The sequence below is a fragment of the Physella acuta genome, unplaced genomic scaffold, assembly GCF_028476545.2.
Source record: "Physella acuta isolate Inbredline_101_S28 unplaced genomic scaffold, ASM2847654v3 ptg001089l, whole genome shotgun sequence".
NCBI classification, from domain to species: Eukaryota; Metazoa; Mollusca; class Gastropoda; family Physidae; genus Physella; species Physella acuta.
The window spans coordinates 171,168-195,502 of record NW_026732606.1 but is presented as its reverse complement, the minus strand read 5'-3'; the positions used below and the strand labels follow the sequence as shown (position 1 = coordinate 195,502).

Here is a 24,335-nt window from a genome sequence, read left to right as displayed (position 1 = left end):
TACAGTTGGTTTAATTATGAAATGTTTATTGACGTTATTGGTATGTATGGTATAATTCAAGTTTATGTGAAATCGGCACATGAAGGGATAGTGTGATCAAATCTAATGTTAGCCCTTACCCTTTCCTTAATCCTAATCCCTGACACTTACCCAAAATAAAATATAATACGATAAACATTAATTCCATTTGTACTAATACAAAAAAATAATTAAGACGGGATTCGAACACAACCCCTTTACTTCATTGCCACCATATTATTAATTTGATCACGCAGCGCGTACAATATGTTGTGAAAGATTATTTCAAAACTGGAGAAGGGACATTTAACTGGATATCTCTTTTGTGCGTGAAAAGAATCAATTAATGGTTTTATTCATAGAATACAGTGTTGTTCATGCACGGTTTATTTTGTGCACCAGGAATATATATAAGTAACAATATGTATATATATATATATATATATATATATATATATATATATATATATATATATATATATATATATATATATATATGTTTTTAATTTGATAACATAATTATTTTGTATTTTTCCTATTATTTTGGTATTAGGAAGTGTTAGGCGAAAACGCAAATGAATAATGTGGGGACCCTAATTATGGTTAGAAATAATATATATAAATACAAATACATATGTATTAAAACTGGAAGTCTGTGTATTAATAGTGCTGTAGCAGGATATACAAGTAGAATGTATCTTTGTTCTCGGTGCCGTCTCCCTATCGGTTCAGTCGTAAAACAGAAAAAACACAAATTCGGGCACAAATGCAAAGTTATTAAAGATATATTAATCCTTAAAATTAGTTTTATTTTATTTGTAACATTTTTTTTTATTTGCAATTAAAACAATCTTATTTATTTTATTTGTAACAGTTGTCCAAAATTCTTTAATGTTTTAATTTGATACATGATATACTTAGGATTATATTTAATTTATAGACACAAATATTTGAAATATTTAAAGGGTATATTTTACATTTATTTGTTGATATAATTTTTGAAACATAAAAATACAACATTTAAGACCTTTTTAGTAACGAAATTTAAAATGCAAATTAAAATTTAAAAAATATTGTTTGTTTTTAAAAAAGTATTTGTATAAATTATTAAATGTTTCTTGAATGGAATCAGAGACTATTTTGTAACTTGTTTCCCATTAAATGTATGCATTGATTTACAAATGGGAGTTAATTCAATGCCCTTTAGTACTAGCTGCCAGAGGCGTAGCGAGGGGGGGGGGGGCGGGGGTGCGGACCGCACCGGGTGACACCATTTAGGGGGGTGACACCAAGGCAAAAAGTAGTAAAACATATAGAGAAAAACTTAAAGGGGGGATGCAAATCGAAATTTTGAGGGGGGGGGGATGCAAATCGAAAGTTTGAGGGGTGGGTGCAAATCGAAAGTTTGAGGGGGGGGGGGTCGTGCAAATCGAGAATTTGAAAGTTTTTCCCGGGAAGGGTCGCTACGCCTCTGGGGGAGGAGGGGTGACACCATTAAGTGCCGCACCGGGTGACACCCGACCTCGCTACGTCACTGCTAGCTGCTTCGAAATACAATTAAAATCTACATAGCCTACGCCCTGATTTCTTGGACTAACAATAAACATTATGTTTTTATACATGCTGTGTAAAACGGTGGTTTATATTTTCCTTGATGCCTTTTTTTATTTTAAATTAATTATTCGACCCTCTCCCCATACCTAATTATATTTGCTTCAAATAATTAACTAATTCTCCACCTCCAACATTTTCAGGGTTGAATATTCTTTCATCTCACTTTCCGTTAATCACTGGCATTAATCCAAGCCCTTACCTCTTATCAGAACTTATAACTGTTGTAACCCATGTTAGAACAGTCGGAGTGGCTAGAGTGGAAGGTGATAATTTATAATCGAAATATTAAGATCTGACGAAACTAGGACAAGGGTTTGTATATTTAAAAATATATACATGTTTACATTTGAAAACATTTTTAAAACGTATTTCTAAAACACCATCAGTTATTCTATTGTTAAAATATTGTAAACCGCTACCCATCAAATTTACAATGGATAATCGACCACCAAGTTGTTATCTAAAATAGAATCCATCGAAAACAAATTAAAAACCCTTGTGCACATGACATATGGATAATCGACCAACAAGTTATTTTCTAAAATTGAATCCATCGAAAACAAATTGAGAACCCTTGTGCACAAGACATATATATATAATCGACCAACAAGCTGTTATCTAAAATAGAATCCATCGAAAACAAATTAAAAACCCTTGTGCACAAGACATATGGATAATCGACCAACAAGTTATTTTCTAAAATAGAATCCATCGAAAACAAATTGAGAACCCTTGTGCACAAGACATATATATATATAATCGACCACCAAGTTGTTATCTAAAATAGAATCCATCGAAAACAAATTAAAAACCCTTGTGCACAAGACATATGGATAATCGACCAACAAGTTATTTTCTAAAATTGAATCCATCAAAAACAAATTGAGAACCCTTGTGCACAAAACATATATATAATCGACCAACAAGTTAATATCTAAAATAGAATCCATCGAAAACAAATTGAGAACCCTTGTGCACAAGACATAATGTTTATCGACCAACAAGTTATTATCTAAAATAGAATCCATCGAAAACAAATTGAGAACCCTTGCACACATGACATATGGATAATCGACCAACAAGTTGTTATCTAAAATAGAATACATCAAAAACAAATTGAGAACCCTTGTGCACAAAACATATATATAATCGACCAACAAGTTAATATCTAAAATAACCCATCGAAAATAAATTGAGAACCCTTGTGCACCAGACATATGGTTAATCGACCAACAAGTTATTATCTAAAATAGAATCCATCGAAAACAAATTGAGAATTCTTGTGCACATGACATATGGATAATCGACCAACAAGTTGTTATCTAAAATAGAATCCATCGAAAACAAATTGAGAACCCTTGTGCACAAGACATATGGTTAATCGACCAACAAGTTATTATCTTAAATAGATTCCATCGAAAACAAATTGAGAACCCTTGTGCACAAGACATAAATTTTTTAAAATAGAATCCATCGAAAACAAATTGAGAACCCTTGTGCACAAGACATAATTTTTTAAAATAGAATCCATCGAAAACAAATTGAGAACCCTTGTGCACAAGACATTATTAAAAAAAGAAACCAACATTTTGGATCCAGACACATTTTTTCAGCCCCAGCGCGCGAAAATTACATTTCCCGCTGGTATCGTCTTGCATGAACCGAGCAAAACAACACATGCATCAAGATAAGAATGTGGGTATCTACGTTCTACACTCACAGCTTGTCCTTGAGATGTTACAATTTTTTTATTTTGTTAGAAGGTAAAAAAACATGTAGGCCTGTAACTGACTTTGCATTTCTTCCCGCAACAATTAGGGCAGTTGATTTCTGGCATGAGAACTTTAAAAATTACGGTAAAACTGCTGATATAAAGTAGCTGATTTATGGAGCAATTCAACCAAGATTAAACTTTTGATATAAATTTAACATTTAAAAAGCATGTTGCTAACGAAATAGCTTATTTATTTTAGCTGATCACTAGCACAATCTGGATCTGAAATGAAGACTTGAGTCATGTGATTAGAATTTAAACGTAGGGGCTAGTCATGTGACCAGCACCTAACATGTGGGGGTGACTCATGTGACCAGTATAGCATATATAGTGACGAGTTTTTTTACTAACGTATGAGATAAGTCACAAGCATAATTAAATTATATAACAAATAAAAGAAAGCATAGCATACTATACACAATCTATGTTGCTCAGCATTCTAACATGTGAGATGTGTTAATAACTGCATTATTCAAAAGACATAGATTTCTGATGCCCCACATAGGGAAGATTAAAATATTTGTTTTACTTTCTCAAATACAAGATACATCTTTAGTCAAGTTGTATCTAATGTGTAATACGTTTAATAAAATGTTCATAAAATTGACGAACTTTAACAAAAAAAATCCCATCTTCTTTGTTTGTAATATTGTTGTAGTATCAATATAAAAAATCCTGTAAAGGTTTACTGCTATTAATATTTACTTTGAACTAAATTTTGACTGTTTTTTGGGTTATTGCTACATTTTCTAGTACAGAAAGTATTAGTTAATAATAATCGACACATAGTTAATTTTGGTATGAAAGATGATTTTTTTTTAAAAATATACATTTTTATTTTCATACAAATGCTACGCTTACTCGTCCTTGAAAGATTTCTTTTGGTTTGGGTATACACATTTTTTAAATTTTTTTTTTATTTTGAGAATAACATTTTTAAATCGTGGGAACGAAAGATTGACATACTTTCTTACTGCAGGGTCAAAGGTTGACTTGACATGTTCACACTCGTAAGTCTGTTATGTAAATCTCAAGGCCAAGACTCTGGTGATTTAATCTAGACAGCTGAGTTCTTATCTTGATGCTTGAGTTGTTTTTACTCGTAGCATGTCACGTGATACTGGTGTGAGCTGAGTTCCCACACCCTGGCAGGTTTTAAAAAATATGTCGGTTTATTCAAATCCAGTGTTTCTCAAAATTTTAATGGTTATCTTTGTATTTGTATATGTTTTTTTTTTTTTGTTGAATTAGATAAACCGTTGTGTGGTAATTCAGCTTAAAACTAGTTCTTCTATTAGTGCGTTTGTTGTTTTTTTAGGTGAGCTAAATGTTAAGAGGCAAAACTTTCTGCCTTATGGCTTGTTACCATTTAGTTGTATTTTTAAAACAACCGATTTCATCGCCTTGTTTTTTCTTAGTGTCTACCCATATAAAAAGATAGATGACATACATGCCCCCTACGTCGAAAATAAAAAAAAAGTACAAATGATATTCGATAAAGTGTTGATGATAATTTATTTTTTTCCATTTAAAAACTTCATCTGTATGCTAAATTAAATAATATAACAAAAAAAAAGAAAGGTACATAAAAACCCTTTCTAAAATAAAAAGTCGGGCTCTTAAAATGTAGTCAATTTTTTTAAATGTGAGATCCATGAACTTTATTGACGTTTCAGCATAGTTTTTTTTTAACGTGGCAAATTCGGTCAAGGCAATTTCACAAGCAATTTTATCAACACGCCTTAGCCCTAACGTTTTTTTTTTTTTTTTTTTTTTTTGCTTCAACCCAATGTTTGTGGTATAAATAGACGGCGATATCCTCACAAGCAAACAGAAACAACGGTTTAGAGAAGTCTCCAGTTCACGTGATAAAGAACTACACAACTAAACAATGTCTTCTATTTTATTGACGGCTCTGTTGTTTGTAAATATCATGATCACCTGTGGTAAGTACATTTGTATACAACTGCAAAACAAATGAAATGGAGATATTTATTTTTAATTATCTGTAAATTTTTTAGGTAACAATTGCTTGATTTTATTTCCACGTAAACGAAGTATAGAGGAAATATTGTAATCGTGCAAAAAATCGAAATCGATATTTTCACAAATCTTGACGTTTTACTCCTCCTAAGTCGGACAAATACTTTTTTGCAATTTTTCCGTATGTATGTATGTGTGTGTATGTGTGTATGTGTGTATGCGTGTATGCGTATATGTGTGTATGCGTGTATGCGTGTATGCGTGCATGCGTGTATGCGTGTATGCGTGTATGTGTGTATGTGTGTATGTATGTATGTGTGTATGTGTGTATATGTGTATGTATGTGTATGTGTATGCGCGTATGCGCTTATGGGCGATATGTGTGTATACGTGCATGAGTTTATGCGTGTATGCGTGTATTTGTGTATGTGTGTATGTGTGTATGTGTGTATGTGTGTATGTGTGTATGTGTGTATGTGTGTATGTGTGTATGTGTGTATGTGTGTATGTGTGTATGTGTGTATGTGTGTATGTGTGTATGTGTGTATGTGTGTATGTGTGTACGTATGTATGTGTGTATGTGTGTATTTGTGTATGTGTGTATGTGTGTATGTGTGTATGTGTGTATGTGTGTATGTGTGTATGTGTGTATGTGTGTATGTGTGTATGTGTGTATATGAGTATGTGTGTATGTGTGTATGTGTGTATGTGTGTATGTGTGTATGTGTGTATGTGTGTATGTGTATGTGAGTATTTTTGTATGTGTGTATGTGTGTATGTGTGTATGTGTGTATGTGTATGAGTGTATATGTGTATGTGTGTATGTGTGTATGTGTTGATGTGTGGATGTGTGTATGTGTGTATGTGTGTATGTGTGTACGTGTGTATGTGTGTACGTGTGTACGTGTGTATGTGTGTATGTTTATATGTAATTATGTGTGTATGTGTGTATGTGTGTATGTGTGTATTTTTGAATGTGTGTATGTGTATGATTGTCTTTCGACATGATAACTTGAGTACCGTTATAGCTAGGTTAATGAGATTTCGTATACAGGTATAATGTTAAATTTGCAGTTGTGCATGAACTTTTCAGTGATTTCCGGTAACAAGAAGTTGAACTTATTCTACTCTTAATTTTTCATAAGCGTGTGACTTGATTATTATTTTAGATAGATAAATGAAATTTCAAATGTTAGTAAAAGTTCACTTTCTCTCCTTTTTGTCAAATTCTAAGTAATTTCTGATGTTCGTTAGTAGTAATTTACGCTCTTTCCAATTTCTCAATATGAATTTATAAAGTATTAATATTCCGAACTATTATTCAGATATTTTTAGCCGTTCTCTTGATGCGTAATTATTTTATCACGAGATACTTTTTTAGTTTTAAAAGTTTATGAAATTAAAAATGGTGTCGTCGTTCCCAGTAGTGTTATTTAATAATACCGGAGAAAGTTTAAGGGAGATCACTCCCAATTTATTTCATTTATAAATTTGATAATAATTTCGCTTGACAAAAAACAATATTACAAATGTCAATCATTTCTAAAAATTAACTTATGCCCAAACACCGCGGTATACAATTATTCGCTTGTTAACGTCATTGTCGACGGACAGAGGAAAAACATGTGTCATTTTCTTTTAATCTTTATATGTAAGAACAGAATGATCAGTACAGTCTTTATTTCTGTTCCATAGTTAGAGTTAGATTATCATCTCACGGAACCAAACTCAAGAATTTTGTAAGCTAAAATCCATCAACCGTCCAAAAATAGGTTGCTTTAGGCAGAAGTATTTTCTTCATGTATAAGTAGCCAACCTAACTGTTCCTTGACATCATCTTCAAAAAGGTTTTTTAAAATAACTTTTTTAATCAATCACTTTCTTCTGAATAGTCTTTGTCTGTTTCAGGTTCTGGGCCATATGATTTGTTCCTTCGAATGCACTTTCAATGTATTTTACGACATAAATGTCGGCAACAAACTTCATTATTGCCTGTTTTATGTTCTGTGCCATTATATTTGTTTACCACAATATCATCCTTCATTTACTTCTGGATAAGATTCGCTACACTTAGCAAGGTAGAAGTTTATGGGGTTTTAGAGATGTTTGTTTTCCTATGATGCGTTGCTGTCTCTAGCTAATGTACTTCATTAGACCAGTGACCGAGCTTGAAACTAGCTAATTGTAAATTACTTCAGTTTTAATTCAATTTCTATTTTTAACAAAAGCGTATACATTTATGACTTTAGAGGGCTGCCGTTTTCTTTCCGTTTTAGAAACTATATTTAAACGTTAAAATGCATAACATATTTTGTTTAAGTTAATTTTTTAAAATTCTACCAGTGAACGCTTAAACCTAGTTTTCTATTTAGTTGTGTATATGTTAATTTGTAAGTAATGTGTTTACACAAACATCGATAAAAAGCCCTACCTGTTTTCAATTATTGGCTCTGTCCAAGTAATTTAAATAAACTAACACATATTGAATAATAATTTACCGACGATTAAAATAATACAACTTGTTGTACACAATTTCAGTTTTATGTTTTAATTATTAATTTTTTTTGCAATTAATAAATAGATTTCTTTGGAAATAATTTACAATGAAGAAATTGAAAAAGAAATGATTATTCGAAGGCTGTTGTGCTTGAAGTGTATTAAGATAAAGTATTTCTTGATTAATTTAGTTTTCCAAATTTCATTGGTTTATTTTAATATATTTCAGGACTTGACATTTCACTAGAAAGAGAATATTATATGGAGGGTAAAGATTTATTTTGTGGCAAGTTACATTGTGTGGAGAACACAAGAGAAGATAATGAAATCTCAGCTCTTGTCAACATGTCAGTCTATAGCATCAGTGAAATAGAGGGGAAAATTGTGTTGGCGTATTTTTCAGAGTCCGATTCAAGAGTTCGAGATTATAAAGTTGCTGGATCGAAAGTTGATGGAAAGTTTTCAAAAGTGTTTGGAGAATTGACCTTATCATTTACAAAACCTTCCGATTGTTTTAGTACAGTGTTTGGATGTGATGTGTATTACACAAATAGAAGGGGTCTCACTGAGACGAAAGAAAATAAAACCAAGCCTGTTGACCAAGACAATTTTAAGCCACTGATGTTGATGACCTTAGAGGCTAAAACTCCAGAGTTTGATAAAACAATTGATAGAATGTCAGAGTTTCTAAAAACATTTAAATTTTCTGATAAGTTAAACAGAGCTGACTTGAAGATGAATTTACAGTTTTTAACAGATGACAAACGTTCTAACCTTAGTTATCACAAAATAGAATTAACAAAGGAGAAGGTTGATGAAACTCTGGTTAACCTTACTAATGCGATGGAAAGTAGATTCAATAGCTTGTTATCTGCCCAAGGATCTACAATTCAGAGACTTGAAAATCAAATGAACAACGTTTATAACAGATTGAACACCTTAAATAACACAAATCAAGAGCTCACGCATTTTAAATACAACTTCACTGAGAGCTATCTAAAGACAATTCAACAGATACAAGCGAACAATAACACACTTGAAAAACAAAATAGGTCTGTACAAAATGTAACAAACCTATACATTGTTTTACAAAAACAACTGGATAAACTGAATAATAGTGTGGTTAATGTATCATTCGATGTTCAAACTTTGTCTCAAAGGTTAAATAAAAGTGAAATTTTAACAAAAACCATGCAAGTTTTCAAAAAAGATGTACTAAATTTAACTAACGAAATGTTAAAAAATAGCACAGCGATATTGGAACGTCAAAATATAAGCATTCAACAACTGGGTGAAAGCAACAAATTACAGTCAGAGACACAGTTAAAGACACTGAAGGATTTACAAACAGCTGTATCACTACTAAACAAAACAGACATTGATATAGACGCCCATTTGGAGGAGATAAACAACACCATTCAAAATCTGATTACTAAATCAGATCAAATTGGTGTCCTAGTCAGTAGATTACATGGATTTATTGGCCCTGTGCTCAACGAAAGCGAACACGTACGTTGAATATAAGAATGCTCCCAAGTAGTTAAAAGTTAAAGTATTTTACTTAGGCAGGGTATGTTTTCGAATTAACCTTAAATCAATACAGTGCTTAGTTTCGTTAAAATTAGAAAAACTAGAATGTTTTAAAATATTTTATATACTCAAATAATATTCAATAAACGTTAACAAAATAAATGACATATTAAATTAATTGGCTATATTTGGAAAACAACTTTAACACATACTAACAATATTTAGAAGTATATATTTGTACTTACACACAAAAACACGCATATATTATATGTATATGTATATGTATAAGTATATATATATATATATATATATATATATATATATATATATATATATATATATATATATATATATATATATATATATATATATATATACATATATATATATACATGCATCTGTATGTATATATTTTTCCTGGTTGTGTGGGAGTGTGTGGTGCTTTGCTAGGCGATAATGTTGGTTTAGATAATTACATATTATTATTAAAAAAGCAAAGTAGAAAAATTGTTAAATGTGTGAATAAACACATGATTTCAATGAATACTGTTTCATCTAATAATAAATAAATTGAAGTATTCGAAATGTTTTTTTTTTCTCCAGTTAAAATGTGCCAACATGAACGATCGTATTTACTCGGACATGACAGAGGCTGGAGTAGATGTCAACAGAACATTGTGTGATAACAAGACAGACGGTGGAGGATGGATTATTATACAGGTTATTTTGTCATTTAAAACATTCTTACACATTTACCAAATAAGTTTTTTCCGATATTTTTTTCTAACAATTTTGATGTTTTTACATCATTGAACACAAATGTATGATACTAAATTATAGACGCTTAGCTACGGTCTAAAGAAAAAAAAATGTAAAATTTGAAAGATATACCGAGGGTTTTGTATAATATCTTTTGTTTGTTTATTTGAAATTAATATGATTATAATAGGTTATATCGACGTTTTTAACGCCAGCTAAAGTTGTTTTTGTAGTTCTGGTAGGGCGCTGGTCAATATTTTAATTGGTTGACCTGAAGTTATGTGTTTTAATTTACAGTAGTATTTTTAACATAACTCAGTGTTTTGGGGATTGTGATGTGAAAGCTGATTCGTAGTCTAGTTTATTGTTCTTCTTGATAAAAGTTTTTATTTTAAAATAAAAGAGAAAATCAGACTATGTGATAGACAACGACAATGTTCAGTGTAAATTTACTTTAAAAAAACTGATTCTGAAAAATATCCTTTGTGTTGTATGTACAAAATTTGCGATTTATTTGGTTTCAATATTTAACACATTCAAAAGTTAAAGCAAGTGTGTTATCCCAAAAACATTTTAGCTGTCTAATACAAAAAGTGTTGGAAATATTTAGAGAGTTAATATGAAAATATTAAGTATAATAAACTAACGACTGATTTGATTTTAAGTAAATTGTTTGTTGTATGATATAACTAGAGATCTTAATTAATCTCAAAGATAATTAAACCTTGGAATAAATCAAATGAACTCAGTAACCGTATGTTTACCACCGCCGTCATTTTAAACAGAAGCTTTAAAACTTTATATTAGAATATTTATTATTTCTTACAGAGACGTCTCAAAGGTGATGTGAACTTTACAAGAACTTGGAACGATTATAAAAATGGATTCGGTTCAACATCTGGAGACTTTTGGATCGGAAATGATGTAATTTCAAAGTTGACAGATTTGGTAAGGAAATATTGGCTGCTTAAAACCCTGCATGGAAACTGAATTTTGTACTAGAACATCACGAAATAACACTGAGTAATGTGTTTTAAGGGAGTATTAAGGTGATTGTACCATACACACTTCAAGATAAACATGCTATCACTTAATTTCTAATTCTTAAAACAATCACTTTATATGATACATGTATACACTAGTTTGTTAGTTTAGTTATATGATAACTGTTTCACAAAACATGGGGTCGTTTCAACATCATTTTCTCAGTTTTACAATAATTTCTTCTGCGTGATTTTCAAAAAAAGTATCTACTTTAAAATTTAGTACTTTTATTAACGATTAAATTTAGTGTAAAAACTAATATGACACGCGAGATTACGTATGAAACACGCATTTTTGATTGAGTGATTTTGTATTTTACATCTCAACTGAGACAACTTGCACGTATACAACTGTTAAAGACTGTCTATTAACAAATAAAAACATTATTTTTCTATCGATAAACAAATGTCTTTTCCAATTCTTCGCAAGAGATGACATTATTTATATTATTATATTATTTGAATTGTAAATAAAATACACTTATTTATTTTTTAATATCTCATCTCTAGAAACAATGTTCCAATTTTAGTGGTCTTGAGCTAGTTTCATAGGTCATGGCAAAGCTGAGGATAGAATATTACAGCTCCCGCTCTTCCACCCCTCTTTAACTATCCCCCTATCATTCCCCAGATTAACTACCCTTGTAAATTACTCCCCATTCAACATAAAACTGCAATAGGACACTCACATATTTTATAATTCAACGGACACCAGTACATAGAGTGTATAAAATGGTTAGCGATATATAAAGCTTAGGGTTATGAATAGGTGATGGATAGGAAAGTGTAAAATGTTGTAATTCAAAGGAGAGGACAGTAATTACAGAACTAGGGTAATACATTTTAGAGGAGAGGGTATTATTGACTAGCAGTGAATAACTGATTAGGTAAGTGAAGGATAGTGTACTAGAATTGGCATTCACACGTTCGTTTAATCTAGATATTTCTTGTAAGAAAATATATTGATGTGTTATCATTGCGGAACTAGAAAAAAAAAGGATCCCCCTCAAAAAGTTTTTTCTAGCCTGCTTCAATTAATTTTAAATGATCTATTTTCTGAGTCATTTAAAAAATGTCAATGAGATGTGTAACTATACTGAGATAACAAACCAGGTACTACAGTGTCCAAACCAATTTTGGGCCTAATGCAATCGTGTTTTATAATTAAAAAAAAAATACTGTAACATAACATGCCGTTTGGGAGATATTTACAAGGTAGTTGGAGTGATGCATATGGTATTAGAAATAAATAGATAAATAAGTAAATAAATACATAAAATACAATGGGTTTAAAGCATGTTGGTTAAAGAAAAGTGGCCAAAGGCTGGTTTAGAACATTTTACCAATAATCGAGGGTGAAAATTATAACATATAGTAGAATAGTCGAAAATAATGTAGGTTTAAGTGGATTTCATCCCATTTCGTACAATAAACATCTACGTATATAATTCTCTTCATGGGGGACCATTCGGGACAAGACGTAGACGCACGCCGAACCCCCCCCCCCTCTCTCACTCTCCATGCATACCCAACAGACCATGTCGCTACCACCCCCACCCTACCAGTCTGGTGAGTTGTTTACAATCGCAGAGCCCGGTCAAATATTTACAGCTATTAGGGGCAGATAATTTAGGTTTTAAACTATGTAAAGATAAGGGGAAGTAATAACAAGCTCTGCTTGATCTTTTTATTGTCGTCTGTAAACTATCGTCACGGATGGCTGTACAATACTAGATATAACAGGAAAAAAAAACACAAACAAATCAAAGCTGATGTTCTGGTGGGTTAGGTCCGGACAGGTTGGTGTGTTAGTGATTGAGTGGGAGGGGATAACGTGTGGTGCTTCTGTGTCCATATGCATAGTCGTAGCTAAGATTATTTGACTGCTTAGTACCGACATGTTTTGGGTGGGTAGGCGTGAAGCTATAATGATGTTTGGGGATACCGTGGAGTTTTAAAGGTAAAAAATTGGATAGCAGTGTTCTCATAAAAGAATTTGAATAGTTTCGTACTTGTTAATAAAGGTAAACTCTATGTGAAAACAGGTGGGGGTCTACGGGGGTGGGGAGAGGAGATAGACGGATGGGGTCATGGGGTCACGTAAGCTGTGGAACAATGGACAGTAGATATAAAATACTATTAAATTAGTGTTAAAACATCATTACAATGTTTGTTTGAATGTTATGTAAGTAAAACCGATTTAAAAAGGAGCAATAGAAACCATATTCATACAGAATAAATAGTACAAAAAGAGATGGGGGCACGAGGGTTGTGGGGTTGGGGTCATGGGGCCAAAAACATTAGAAAGGGGAGGGATTTTTGAGATACCAGAGGCGGTGATGCGTATCTAAGGTGTTGTGATCAAGAAACTCGGAAGCTGAGAGTTAAATATAAATTACCCAACCGTAAACCTAATACATTCGCGTTTGTAAACGAGTTTAGTATTAAGCCGCCTTAGAGGTTTTTATACTGATCGAGAAAAAAAAATACGATGCTCTTTTAGACACGCTCTGCATTGCTACCATAATGTAGGCTACAACTTGACCTAGATGCATTGCTGAGGTGGAGATACAATAAATAAATAAAATTCAAGAATTGAACGATGAAGATATATGACAAATATGAGCGGAAGAATGTATTGAATCTGGCTAAAACTGTTAATGGACTGTTGAAAAAGGAGATAAATAGATGGATGGATAATATAAGCTGCAAATGTGGAGATACGTAGTGAATGCAAAGTCTTGAAATTTCTGCTATTAATATAGCATACAGTTGTTTACAGTTACTAATACATTCATGTGGATAATTTTATTTAATCTTCATATCGATTGGACTGTGTGGCTGGTGTACACATGTCAATGGAACGCACATTTAAATCATCAGTCATGGCATGAAATATTTAAAATACATTTAAATGGACCTAGATTAAGTAACGTGCTATTTTAATGGCGAATGCATCCTAATGTATTATGTTGAGTTTTTAAATTTTACTAAACAATAGCTAACTAACGAAACAAATACTATACATCTTCACTTTATATGACGAAGGTGCATTTACTGTACATGCAGTATGTTAATAGATGAATAAATTAACATAGCGTGTTTTTATTTTTGTCGGGAAAAAAGCTAAGTGTCTTGATTTCAGAAGTGTTTATTAGATAACCGATTAACAGATTAGTTAGATATTTTAGAAAGGGTAACACAGCTTATACAATAAATATCGTGGTTATGTAACGAACCTTAAAGAATAGTGTAATGCAGTCAGCAGGATATTTTCAACCGGTCATTTCTTCCTCTACCGGTTTTATCAACAGTTCTATTCCACACCCTCCCGCCTGTCCTAACCTTTATTATATTAACCCCATTTCACAACATAAATATGGAGATACAAATAAGATACAATCTAAGATTTAGAATTAGGGCTATTGAACATATCAAAAGAAGGAAACGTACATAAGTAATAGATATTGTAAGGGAGATGGGTTTATTAACTGCGAGCGTGTTACAACGGCAGGCAATGTAAGGAGATTAATGAAAAGGAGGGAGTTCTAGAAAAGCCATACGTAAATTGAATATAAATAGTATTTCTTGTAAGGGAATATATTTTTAAGTTGCAATGTAAGCAGGCAATAGATAATGTAATATTTTTTTTCTCAACAGACGTTTTTTGTTTTAATGATGGGGTAGATACAGAAACTATCAAAACAAGTTTATTCAATATTTTTTTACAAAGAAAGTTTTCAAGCAGTGTATTATTGTAATAATGTGTTTTGGAAAATTGTGTATATTGTTTATAGATTTTCGTTAGGTTTTTTAATCGATATGTATAATTATCATATAGTATAGAGGGATCAATACTTACAATATTTCAAACACAATGCAATATCTAAATATTTCTAATTTTTTGTCTAAAACAGGGTTATAATGAACTCAGATTTGACATGAAGTATAAAGGTAAAGACTACTACGCTGTGTACAGAGGTTTTAAAGTAGAAAATGAAGCAGCAAAGTATAAGATGAGCCTCACGTCATTCAGTGGTGGGAATGGTGGAGACTACTTTAGTCGTCACAAGGGCATGAAGTTTACAACCATTGACTCTGATAACGATAGCCGGCCAGGTGGCAACTGTGCTGCAGACAGGAGAGGTGGTTGGTGGTATAATGATTGTCACTGGGTTAACGTCAACGGTGAATGGGCGAGTCGTGTTGAATATAAAGGAATTCATTGGTCTAGCATTACAGGCTGGTCTAACTCTCTAGACTTTGTTGAGATGAAACTTCGTCGAATGTAAACAACCCGAAAACAATGCTATTGTAAAATAATGGATACACAGTAATCAAATTATTTATATAATCTTCAGAAACATAAACAACATTTCATATATTAAAATAAATTGATGTAAACATTTCACTACGGCAATATTTTCTTGATGGTGAGTATACATAAGAAGTTTAAAATTAACGAACATTAAACCAAACATTTTATTTAAAAAATGATTTTAAAAACTACAACAGAGTTTATTTTGCTATCATAATGTAATAAAGCCATTCATACGCTCATCTGGAATTGAAATTCCTCATAGATTGACTGTGCGTGTGTTAGCCATTAAAACAGGTAAAAAACGACTATGATGGTGTCATTTATTTCTTGCATATTCATAACTAGACTAGTAGTGTAGTTGTCATCTACCACTATATCTTTAATTAGACATTCACTCGGATCGTGTGAAGTTTAACTCTAATAACGTGTGTAATGATTGTGCAATTTTTTCAATAATATTTTTTCGCATAGTTTTTCGAAAGATGTATATATGCCACCTAACTTCGCATAAAGTAGATAGTAACTGTTAATTTGGGATCTGTAAGGCTTTGTATTATAAATGTGAACATTTAAGTAAATCCTATGTTTAAGTAGTTAATATTTTATCTAGTGTATCTCATATCTAGCATGTTTGTTTATTAAGAAATCTCTACTATCACATATAAGTACATATTAGTACAAAATAAAAGTTTAATTCTTAATATTTTGTATTACTGAGATTGGAATATTCTTTTATTATCGTTTTCAAGGTATATAACCCTACTCTCACAAATCAAGTGGGTAATTTTAATTATTATCTCCCGTGAACAATTTAGTATCGTTTGTGTTCCATACCATAGGCTAGAGAAATTTCCAATTACCTAATTTTATAATTGTATTTGTTTAGTATGTTTACATGGACAGAATTAATGGAAAGCAACTATATGCATTTATATACATCTTTATTATATCGCTCACTTAATTTTAATATCAAGCCTTCCTTATGTAGTTTAGGAAATTGTTTGTTATATAATAATTACTAATAAATCCATTTATATAACTTATGATATAAGTGTTATTTTATTTTTTATTTTTTTTTTTTTTCGTTTGTTTTTTGAACACATCATAAAATCTTCTGAATTATCAAACATATAATAGCTGTCATTTTTTTAATGTGATAAAGACAATAAGGACCAAGGCTAATTGTAGTGCGTAAATGAATCCACAGAGCTACGATGGTACTTTACTTACGTTATGGAACATTGACTACGTTTTTCTTACTCATGTCGAGATTACAGAAACACGTGAAATCTATATGATTGTACTGTTTTTAGTTTGTGACCCTAAGATAAATCAATAACTTTATTAACTTAATGTTTCCATTTCTATCAGTATTTTGTAATGCAAGATACAACTGCTGATGTGGTCTGTAAATCCTGTAAGCTTGTCAGTTCCTCTAACGTGAATGTTTTCAGTAGTAAGCTTGTCAGTTCCTCTAACGTGAATGTTTTCAGTAGTAAGCTTGTCAGTTCCTCTAACGTGAATGTTTTCAGTAGTAAGCTTGTCAGTTCCTCTAACGTGAATGTTTTCAGTAGTAAGCTTGTCAGTTCCTCTAACGTGAATGTTTTCAGTAGTAAGCTTGTCAGTTCCTCTAACGTGAATGTTTTCAGTAGTAAGCTTGTCAGTTCCTCTAACGTGAATGTTTTCAGTAGTAAGCTTGTCAGTTCCTCTAACGTGAATGTTTTCAGTAGTAAGCTTGTCAGTTCCTCTAACGTGAATGTTTTCAGTAGTAAGCTTGTCAGTTCCTCTAACGTGAATGTTTTCAGTAGTAAGCTTGTCAGTTCCTCTAACGTGAATGTTTTCAGTAGTAAGCTTGTCAGTTCCTCTAACGTGAATGTTTTCAGTAGTAAGCTTGTCAGTTCCTCTAACGTGAATGTTTTCAGTAGTAAGCTTGTCAGTTCCTCTAACGTGAATGTTTTCAGTAGTAAGCTTGTCAGTTCCTCTAACGTGAATGTTTTCAGTAGTAAGCTTGTCAGTTCCTCTAACGTGAATGTTTTCAGTAGTAAGCTTGTCAGTTCCTCTAACGTGAATGTTTTCAGTAGTAAGCTTGTCAGTTCCTCTAACGTGAATGTTTTCAGTAGTAAGCTTGTCAGTTCCTCTAACGTGAATGTTTTCAGTAGTAAGCTTGTCAGTTCCTCTAACGTGAATGTTTTCAGTAGTAAGCTTGTCAGTTCCTCTAACGTGAATGTTTTCAGTAGTAAGCTTGTCAGTTCCTCTAACGTGAATGTTTTCAGTAGTAAGCTTGTCAGTTCCTCTAACGTGAATGTTTTCAGTAGTAAGCTTGTCAGTTCCTCTAACGTGAATGTTTTCAGTAGTAAGCTTGTCAGTTCCTCTAACGTGAATGTTTTCAGTAGTAAGCTTGTCAGTTCCTCTAACGTGAATGTTTTCAATACAGGTCAGACCTTCCGACACCAGACCACTGCTGACAAGGTTTTACCTTAATGTTAGTTTTGGTATTAGCTTTATTTTTTTTATCTCTGGCCGAAGCTAAAAGTTAATTTTAGCGTCGTGCTTTATTACTTTTCAGAATTCCCTTTAACAAGTTAGATGGCGTATAATGAGCTTAAAACGGTAATGCTCGTGTGTTAGAAATGAGAGATTGGCTTGTATTCTGAAGACGTGTGTATGTGTGTGTTCCCAGAGTATTGCTGCCATCAAAGACATTTGTATGTATGTGTTCCCAGAGTATTGCTGCCATCAAAGACATTTGCAGGCTGTCACGGTAGGTGGAGCGTGACTGGGTAAAATGGGATACGAAGGTTCTATTCGGCGTCAAACGTACAGACAAGGGGAGGCTACTGGAGAAATATTTGTGGCACAGCCTAAATGTAAACAACTCAAGGCGATAGATTCCTGGTCTATATCTTTCGACTTTACCTGTTCTAGAAGTTGAGCGCTCGAGTAGAAAATGTACCGCTGGATATCCAGTTTTTTCTAACTAATCTAAGAACAGTCACGCTTTATATATAATAAATACATAAAAACGTTTATAATTACAAGCTTTTATAAATGCACTAAAAAGAAGGAAATAATACAATTTTTTATTAAATATAAATAATTTTTAAAAATATAATAAATCTGCGGTTACTTTAAATATAAAATTACTTTCTTTAAATATATTAATGCACTACTATTTATATCACTATAAATAAAAGAGTGTGTCGCTATAATGTTTTAGTGGGCGTATTTAGTTGCAAATCAATATAAATACCATTGGTGTATGTGGTATTTTGTGTTTAAATATATATATATATATATATATATATATATATATATATATATATATATATATATATATATATATATATATTCAAACTGTGGATTTAGGAAAGATGAAGCATGCATCAATCTACACAAGTACGTACCACTAATTAACATTATACCCTTTTAGTTTATAGCAGTATTTCAGTATTGGTGTGTTTATTTATTTTATTTATTTATTATTTATTACTTAGTGCACATTAAATATTTATGTAGTGCTTTTATATTTACAGACGGGCCTACATATTTCATTGTTTAAATACTTATTATTATAGCGACCCACGCTTTTATTTATAGTGATATAAATAGAAGTGCATTAATATATTTAAAGAAAGTACTTTTATATTTAAAGTAACCGCAGATTTATTATATTTTTAAAAATTATTTATATTTAATAAAAATTGTATTATTTTCTTCTTTTTAGTGCATTTATAAAAGCTTGTAATTATAAACGTTTTTATGTATTTATTATTTTTATACATTTTAGTATTAACGTGTTGTATGCATGTTAAGACAATATAGTGAAGCAACAAATATATGATACACAATTTGAAAAACAGTTTTGCTTTAATAATATTGTTAGTTTTACTATACGTGTCACATTTACTGATTTTTTGTTACGTTTCAAAAATTGCCACAATTAGCTAAACACATATCTTAAAACACAAATCTTTAACACTTCTTTAACTGAAGACATTAATACTGTTTAGTCTGTGGTCAAGTTTATAGCTATAAAGTTTGAGTTGACTTAAGGTGTTCTTCATTCTATTTAGCTCGGATAAAGCTTCGTTGTTGCAGGGTGTCTTTTCTGTCAGTTTTCTGCAGTCCAGTTCTTCTATACGAATGCCGTCCAATGCTAAAGGACTAATATGTAATTTAAAAAAAATGTTGGTGGCTTCGATGTGAGAAATGTTTTACAATGTACAACATACTTTATCAGTTTAATCAGCATTTAACTTACATTCCAATGTAAAATGTAAAGTTCACTTTCAAACTGACGGTCTACGGGGAAAGTGAAGTAGAGTTCACGTGTTTCAATTTCAATGTATTGCTTACTTCTACCATGTAAGAGACAATCGGCCTACTGTCTGTTGTTGAACGACATCGATAGAATCTCCATCTTCCATTTCCAGCATAGCTGGTGTGTCCTCATAATTTATAGGATTTCAATCAAATCTAAATCTTAGAACTCCTGTTTGTATTCCAGCTCTATTGCAATAAGCGCCAATTAACTTTCGCATTGGTGTATACTTATTTGATTTTAAATTGAACTACACTACAATCTTGACCCGTTACTTTTAGATTGATGTGTTCCCTTTGTATTATGGTCCTCGATATTCTGCCTTGGTTGGTCTTCCATTCTTTTGTGTTTCAAAGTTTTGTCCCTTACTAGAGGGATCCAAAATTTAAAGTATTCAATAAACCATTTGACCCATACATAAAGATTACATTATTTTTTAGAATATTAAAAATTTTGCACAATTAGTAAAGTTTATATAAAAATAATTTTACATATAAATTTTACTTTTTTAAAGTGCTGACGGAAATGACTGATAAAAAAGAAATAGAAAATGTGTTTATTCATTTTTAATTTAAAATTAAGTCACCTTTATGATGTGTAATGTTTAAAAATAGTGTCTAAATGTTTTTTTTTCTTTTTTAATAACGTTTATGTAAATTATCTCCCTTGCACAATATTTCATATTTAAATATTCTAATGGGAGATCATTTATGGCCGACGATCTCAGTTGTAGAGATCACATCCCAAATGTTTACAAGTCTTACTAAAAATAATAATAACTTCAAGCGTCAGATTTACACTGGGGATTGTACCGTATGTGTTTGAATGTTTCGTTATTAATTTTTATCGTCTCGGTGTAGGTTAGATCAGTAAATTATCACTAAACTACAAACTGATATATGCATGGTTTATAATTGAGTCTTCTTTTTCTACTCTATTAACTTTACCTTAGTTCATCAAAAAACAAATTCACCAGTTAAGTAATTTAAGAATGTATGTCTTATTGTAAGTCTTGTTTTGCTTTTAAGCATTCATATTTTCGTGGTTTCCAAACGTTTTATGTCTAACTTAGTGGAGCAATGGGAATATTGGTAACAACTTATAATAACTGCAGCAATTTTTAAATTGTTATTATAGTTAAAGGCCTACACGGGATTTAGGAAGAAGAAACTGAATCGAAAAAAATATATGTCAGAAAGATGGCATCCCGCTGGCCACGTAAACAAAACCACATTGAATGCAAATGAACTCTATTTACATGGAATGAAATAACTTTTAACGGAGAGTATTGTAATAGCCTGAATTTAATACTATATTCAAATGATTATTTGCAGTGTTTGTTCCAGAATTTTTTTTCCGGGGGGGGGTGGGGGGGGGGGGGGGTGGGGGGTGGCACTTGAAATGTGGGGGGGGGGTACCCCCGGAGAAATGCCTGGATGAAACACTGATTATCTGCACCCCAACACGTATTTTACACCAGTGGCCATTAACCCTACGTTTAATTTCTACCATCAACACGTATTTGCTTCGTTGACATTTGTCTAAGGTACAGGGGTCTGACTTTTATCATAAGCATAGGCGTCAACCGTTACCAAGTCCCAGGATGGCCCATAATGAAGTCATTCACAGTAAACACACGCGTGAACCCAGCGCTATTCCCTGATATTTCTTTAGTTATCTGTTATGAAAGTGTTCAATTATAACATCTAAATTCGATTACTCTTTTGACAGATCGATAATGGGTCTAAAATATCCATAAATATAATATATACACAGGTATCAATTTTTTTGTAATTTAATCATTTTTAAATGGTTGCATTTATCTATGAATCGTTCAGGTTTAAGAGAAATCTATTTTTGAACCAGTTTGAAATGAAGCTAGTGTACGATTATTCTAAAATGCAGCTAACATTTTAATAAATATTCTTATGGTGTAAGTTAAAACAATTTGAACCTTTGTGAATATTACATATAATTTATAGAAAATAATCACGATTTTGAAATAAATATTAATTTTAAATAACGACTTGTAAGATATGGCTCAGATTACATGTTGTTTTCCTATATAACCCAATAATAAATGGCCTCGAATAAATTTGGACGATGTGAAATTATCAATCATTTAAAGAAATATTAACTTAGAAGACTAATTAACGGTTTCCTGTAAACGGACATAGTCACGACGCTGTTGAGTTTTATTGACCACATATAGCTCTGACTTTTGACCACATAAAGCTTTGTCTTTTTTTATAAAGTAGTGATCACTTTAAGTATTAAAATACATGGGTCTTGTATTTCACATTGGTGAGGACGCCAAAGTTTTTCAAAAGTTTTCTTCTAACCCACAATGACCTCACTCCCTGAACTCACTCGATTTGAACACTGTTATTTACATCTATTATTTCTATTTTTTTTTTTGTCCCTTCTTAAAGGGATCCAAAATTTAAATATTTTTATATGAAAATGATCGTTGGTAGTTATGAAGGAATAAATATATAATTTAGCTTTTAGCTTAACAATTTAATGTGCAGACATTTTGAAATAAATCTAATATTAATACATTATACTTTTAAAACTATTTTATTTAACAATATTTAAAATTAAAAACAAAAAAGTTATTTGTTATTTTTTAAACATTTTTATAAATTTTATACTTGTAAATTTATGTATACGTATTTTTCTTACTTAATATTTTTTACCATTTAATTATAAATTGTCCCCCTTTGCTAATAAGTAAGTTTAACATTTTTTTTTTTAATGGGGGATATTTAATTTCAATAGTCTCAGTTGTGGAGAAACCAAATCAACCGTTGATAAACCCTGCTAACATTGACTTTCTTAAGGGTGATGTGCGAAATACAAAAAAAAATGTGTTAAGTCATCTGTTATAAATCCGGTCCAAAGTTTGTGACGTAATGTGTTTGTTGTCAAACAGGGTTCTGAGTTTGTCCGTTTGTCTGTAGATCGCAACGATCTCTAATTTTCGTACTAGTTCAGTCCAGTCTTTGTGTTTGGGTAGTTTATTTAGCGCTATCGCTATGTCCACGTTTGGTTTCTAAAGTCTTTTTCATTTTCTTATATAGTGGGACAGTCTAGGCAGATGTGTTGAATGTTTTGTCTGTATTTTTGTTGTGAGTGGCGTCTTAAGGGCGTTAAATTGAAGATTAGTATGTAAGTCTTTACATCATCATTAACCATAATTAACATGTAATTAATGTAACAAGTAAATTTCCCTTTCAAACATGACGGTCTATGAGGCAAGTGGAGTGGAGCTCACGTGTTTCCATTCCAATGTATTGCTTACTTCTACCATGTAAGACACAATCGGCCTTCTATCTAGAGGTTGATAGACGTCGATAGAATCTGCATTTTCCATTTCCAGCATAGCTGGTGTGTCCTCATCATTTATATGATTTCCATCAAATCTAAATCGTACAACTCATGTTTGCATTCAAGCTCTATTGCAAAAAGCGCCCATTAACTTTCGCAGTGGAGTATACTTTTTTATTTTAAAATGAACTACACCACAATCCTGACCCATTACTTTTAGATTGATATATTCACTTTTATTATCGTCCCTGATTTTCAGCCTTGTTTGGTATTCCATTCTTTTTGTTTCAAACGCTCTGCCTCACTAAATGTACTTAAAAAGAGTTTTGTCCCTTATGGCTTATTACAGGGATCCAAAATTTAAATTTTGCTAAAATATTACAGACCCTAATCATATATAAACACTAATGGTATTAATATTATATATTTTACAAAATTAGTAAAGTTTACATGTAACATAATATTACATATAATTTTTTTTTAATGAGTTGACGTCATTGATTAACAAAAAATAGAACATTTTCTTTAGATATATTTAATTTAAAATTAAAGTCATATTTGTGTTGTGTTGTGTTTAAAAATGGCGTGTCTAAATGTTTATGTTTTGTTTTATAACTTTTGACTTTATTACCTCCCTTGTAAAATTTTTTATGTCTAAATATTCTAATGGGAGATCATTCGTTGCCAACGGTCTCAGTTGTCGAGATCGCATCCCAAATGTTTACAAATCTTAATAAAAATTATAATAAATTCAAGCGTCAGATTTACACTAGGAATAGTACCGTATATATTTGAATGTTTCGTTATTAGATTTTATAGTCTATAGAACTACATACTAATATATGCATGGCTTCTAATTGAGTCTTATTTTCTACTCTATTAACTTGTACCTTAGTTCAACACACTCAAAAAGAAACTCAAAGAGGAATTTTTTGTATGGTATGATATTGTACTACTTAGATTATCCAAAATTCTTTTTTTTTATTTGCAGCAATTGCTTGTGATTATATTTTACCTTCTTAAACATATTTTTCACATCACTTTGCTGTTCAGACATCTTTTTTCTATACCGGAATTTTCTATAACAAGTTTTAGAGAGCGTCAATAGTTACAATAATTAATGTATCTCATTGAAGAAAAAAAAGA

At 31.4% G+C, this 24,335-nt stretch overlaps 1 protein-coding gene across 1 annotated transcript; it reads left to right on the top strand.

Moving 5' to 3' along the window:
• The first annotated feature begins 8,119 nt into the window (after window positions 1-8,119).
• LOC131955640 (fibroleukin-like) lies at window positions 8,120-16,508 on the top strand. Its single transcript, XM_059319836.1, has 4 exons — window positions 8,120-9,394; window positions 10,019-10,135; window positions 11,003-11,122; window positions 15,135-16,508. Exons 1-4 carry the CDS (start codon window positions 8,147-8,149, stop codon window positions 15,507-15,509), a joined length of 1,860 nt encoding a protein of 619 aa, XP_059175819.1. The 5' UTR covers window positions 8,120-8,146; the 3' UTR covers window positions 15,510-16,508.
• Window positions 16,509-24,335: the final 7,827 nt, after the last annotated feature.

What these genes read in the sequence shown, in the direction of transcription:
- LOC131955640 (XM_059319836.1), top strand. Translation starts at nt 8,147, where the DNA reads ATGGAGGGTAAAGATTTATTTTGTGGCAAGTTACATTGTGTGGAGAAC. An exon ending in TGCTCAACGAAAGCGAACAC is followed by an intron (nt 9,395 to 10,018) that starts GTACGTTGAATA and finishes TTTTTTCTCCAG; the next exon opens with TTAAAATGTGCCAACATGAA. An exon ending in GAGGATGGATTATTATACAG is followed by an intron (nt 10,136 to 11,002) that starts GTTATTTTGTCA and finishes TATTTCTTACAG; the next exon opens with AGACGTCTCAAAGGTGATGT.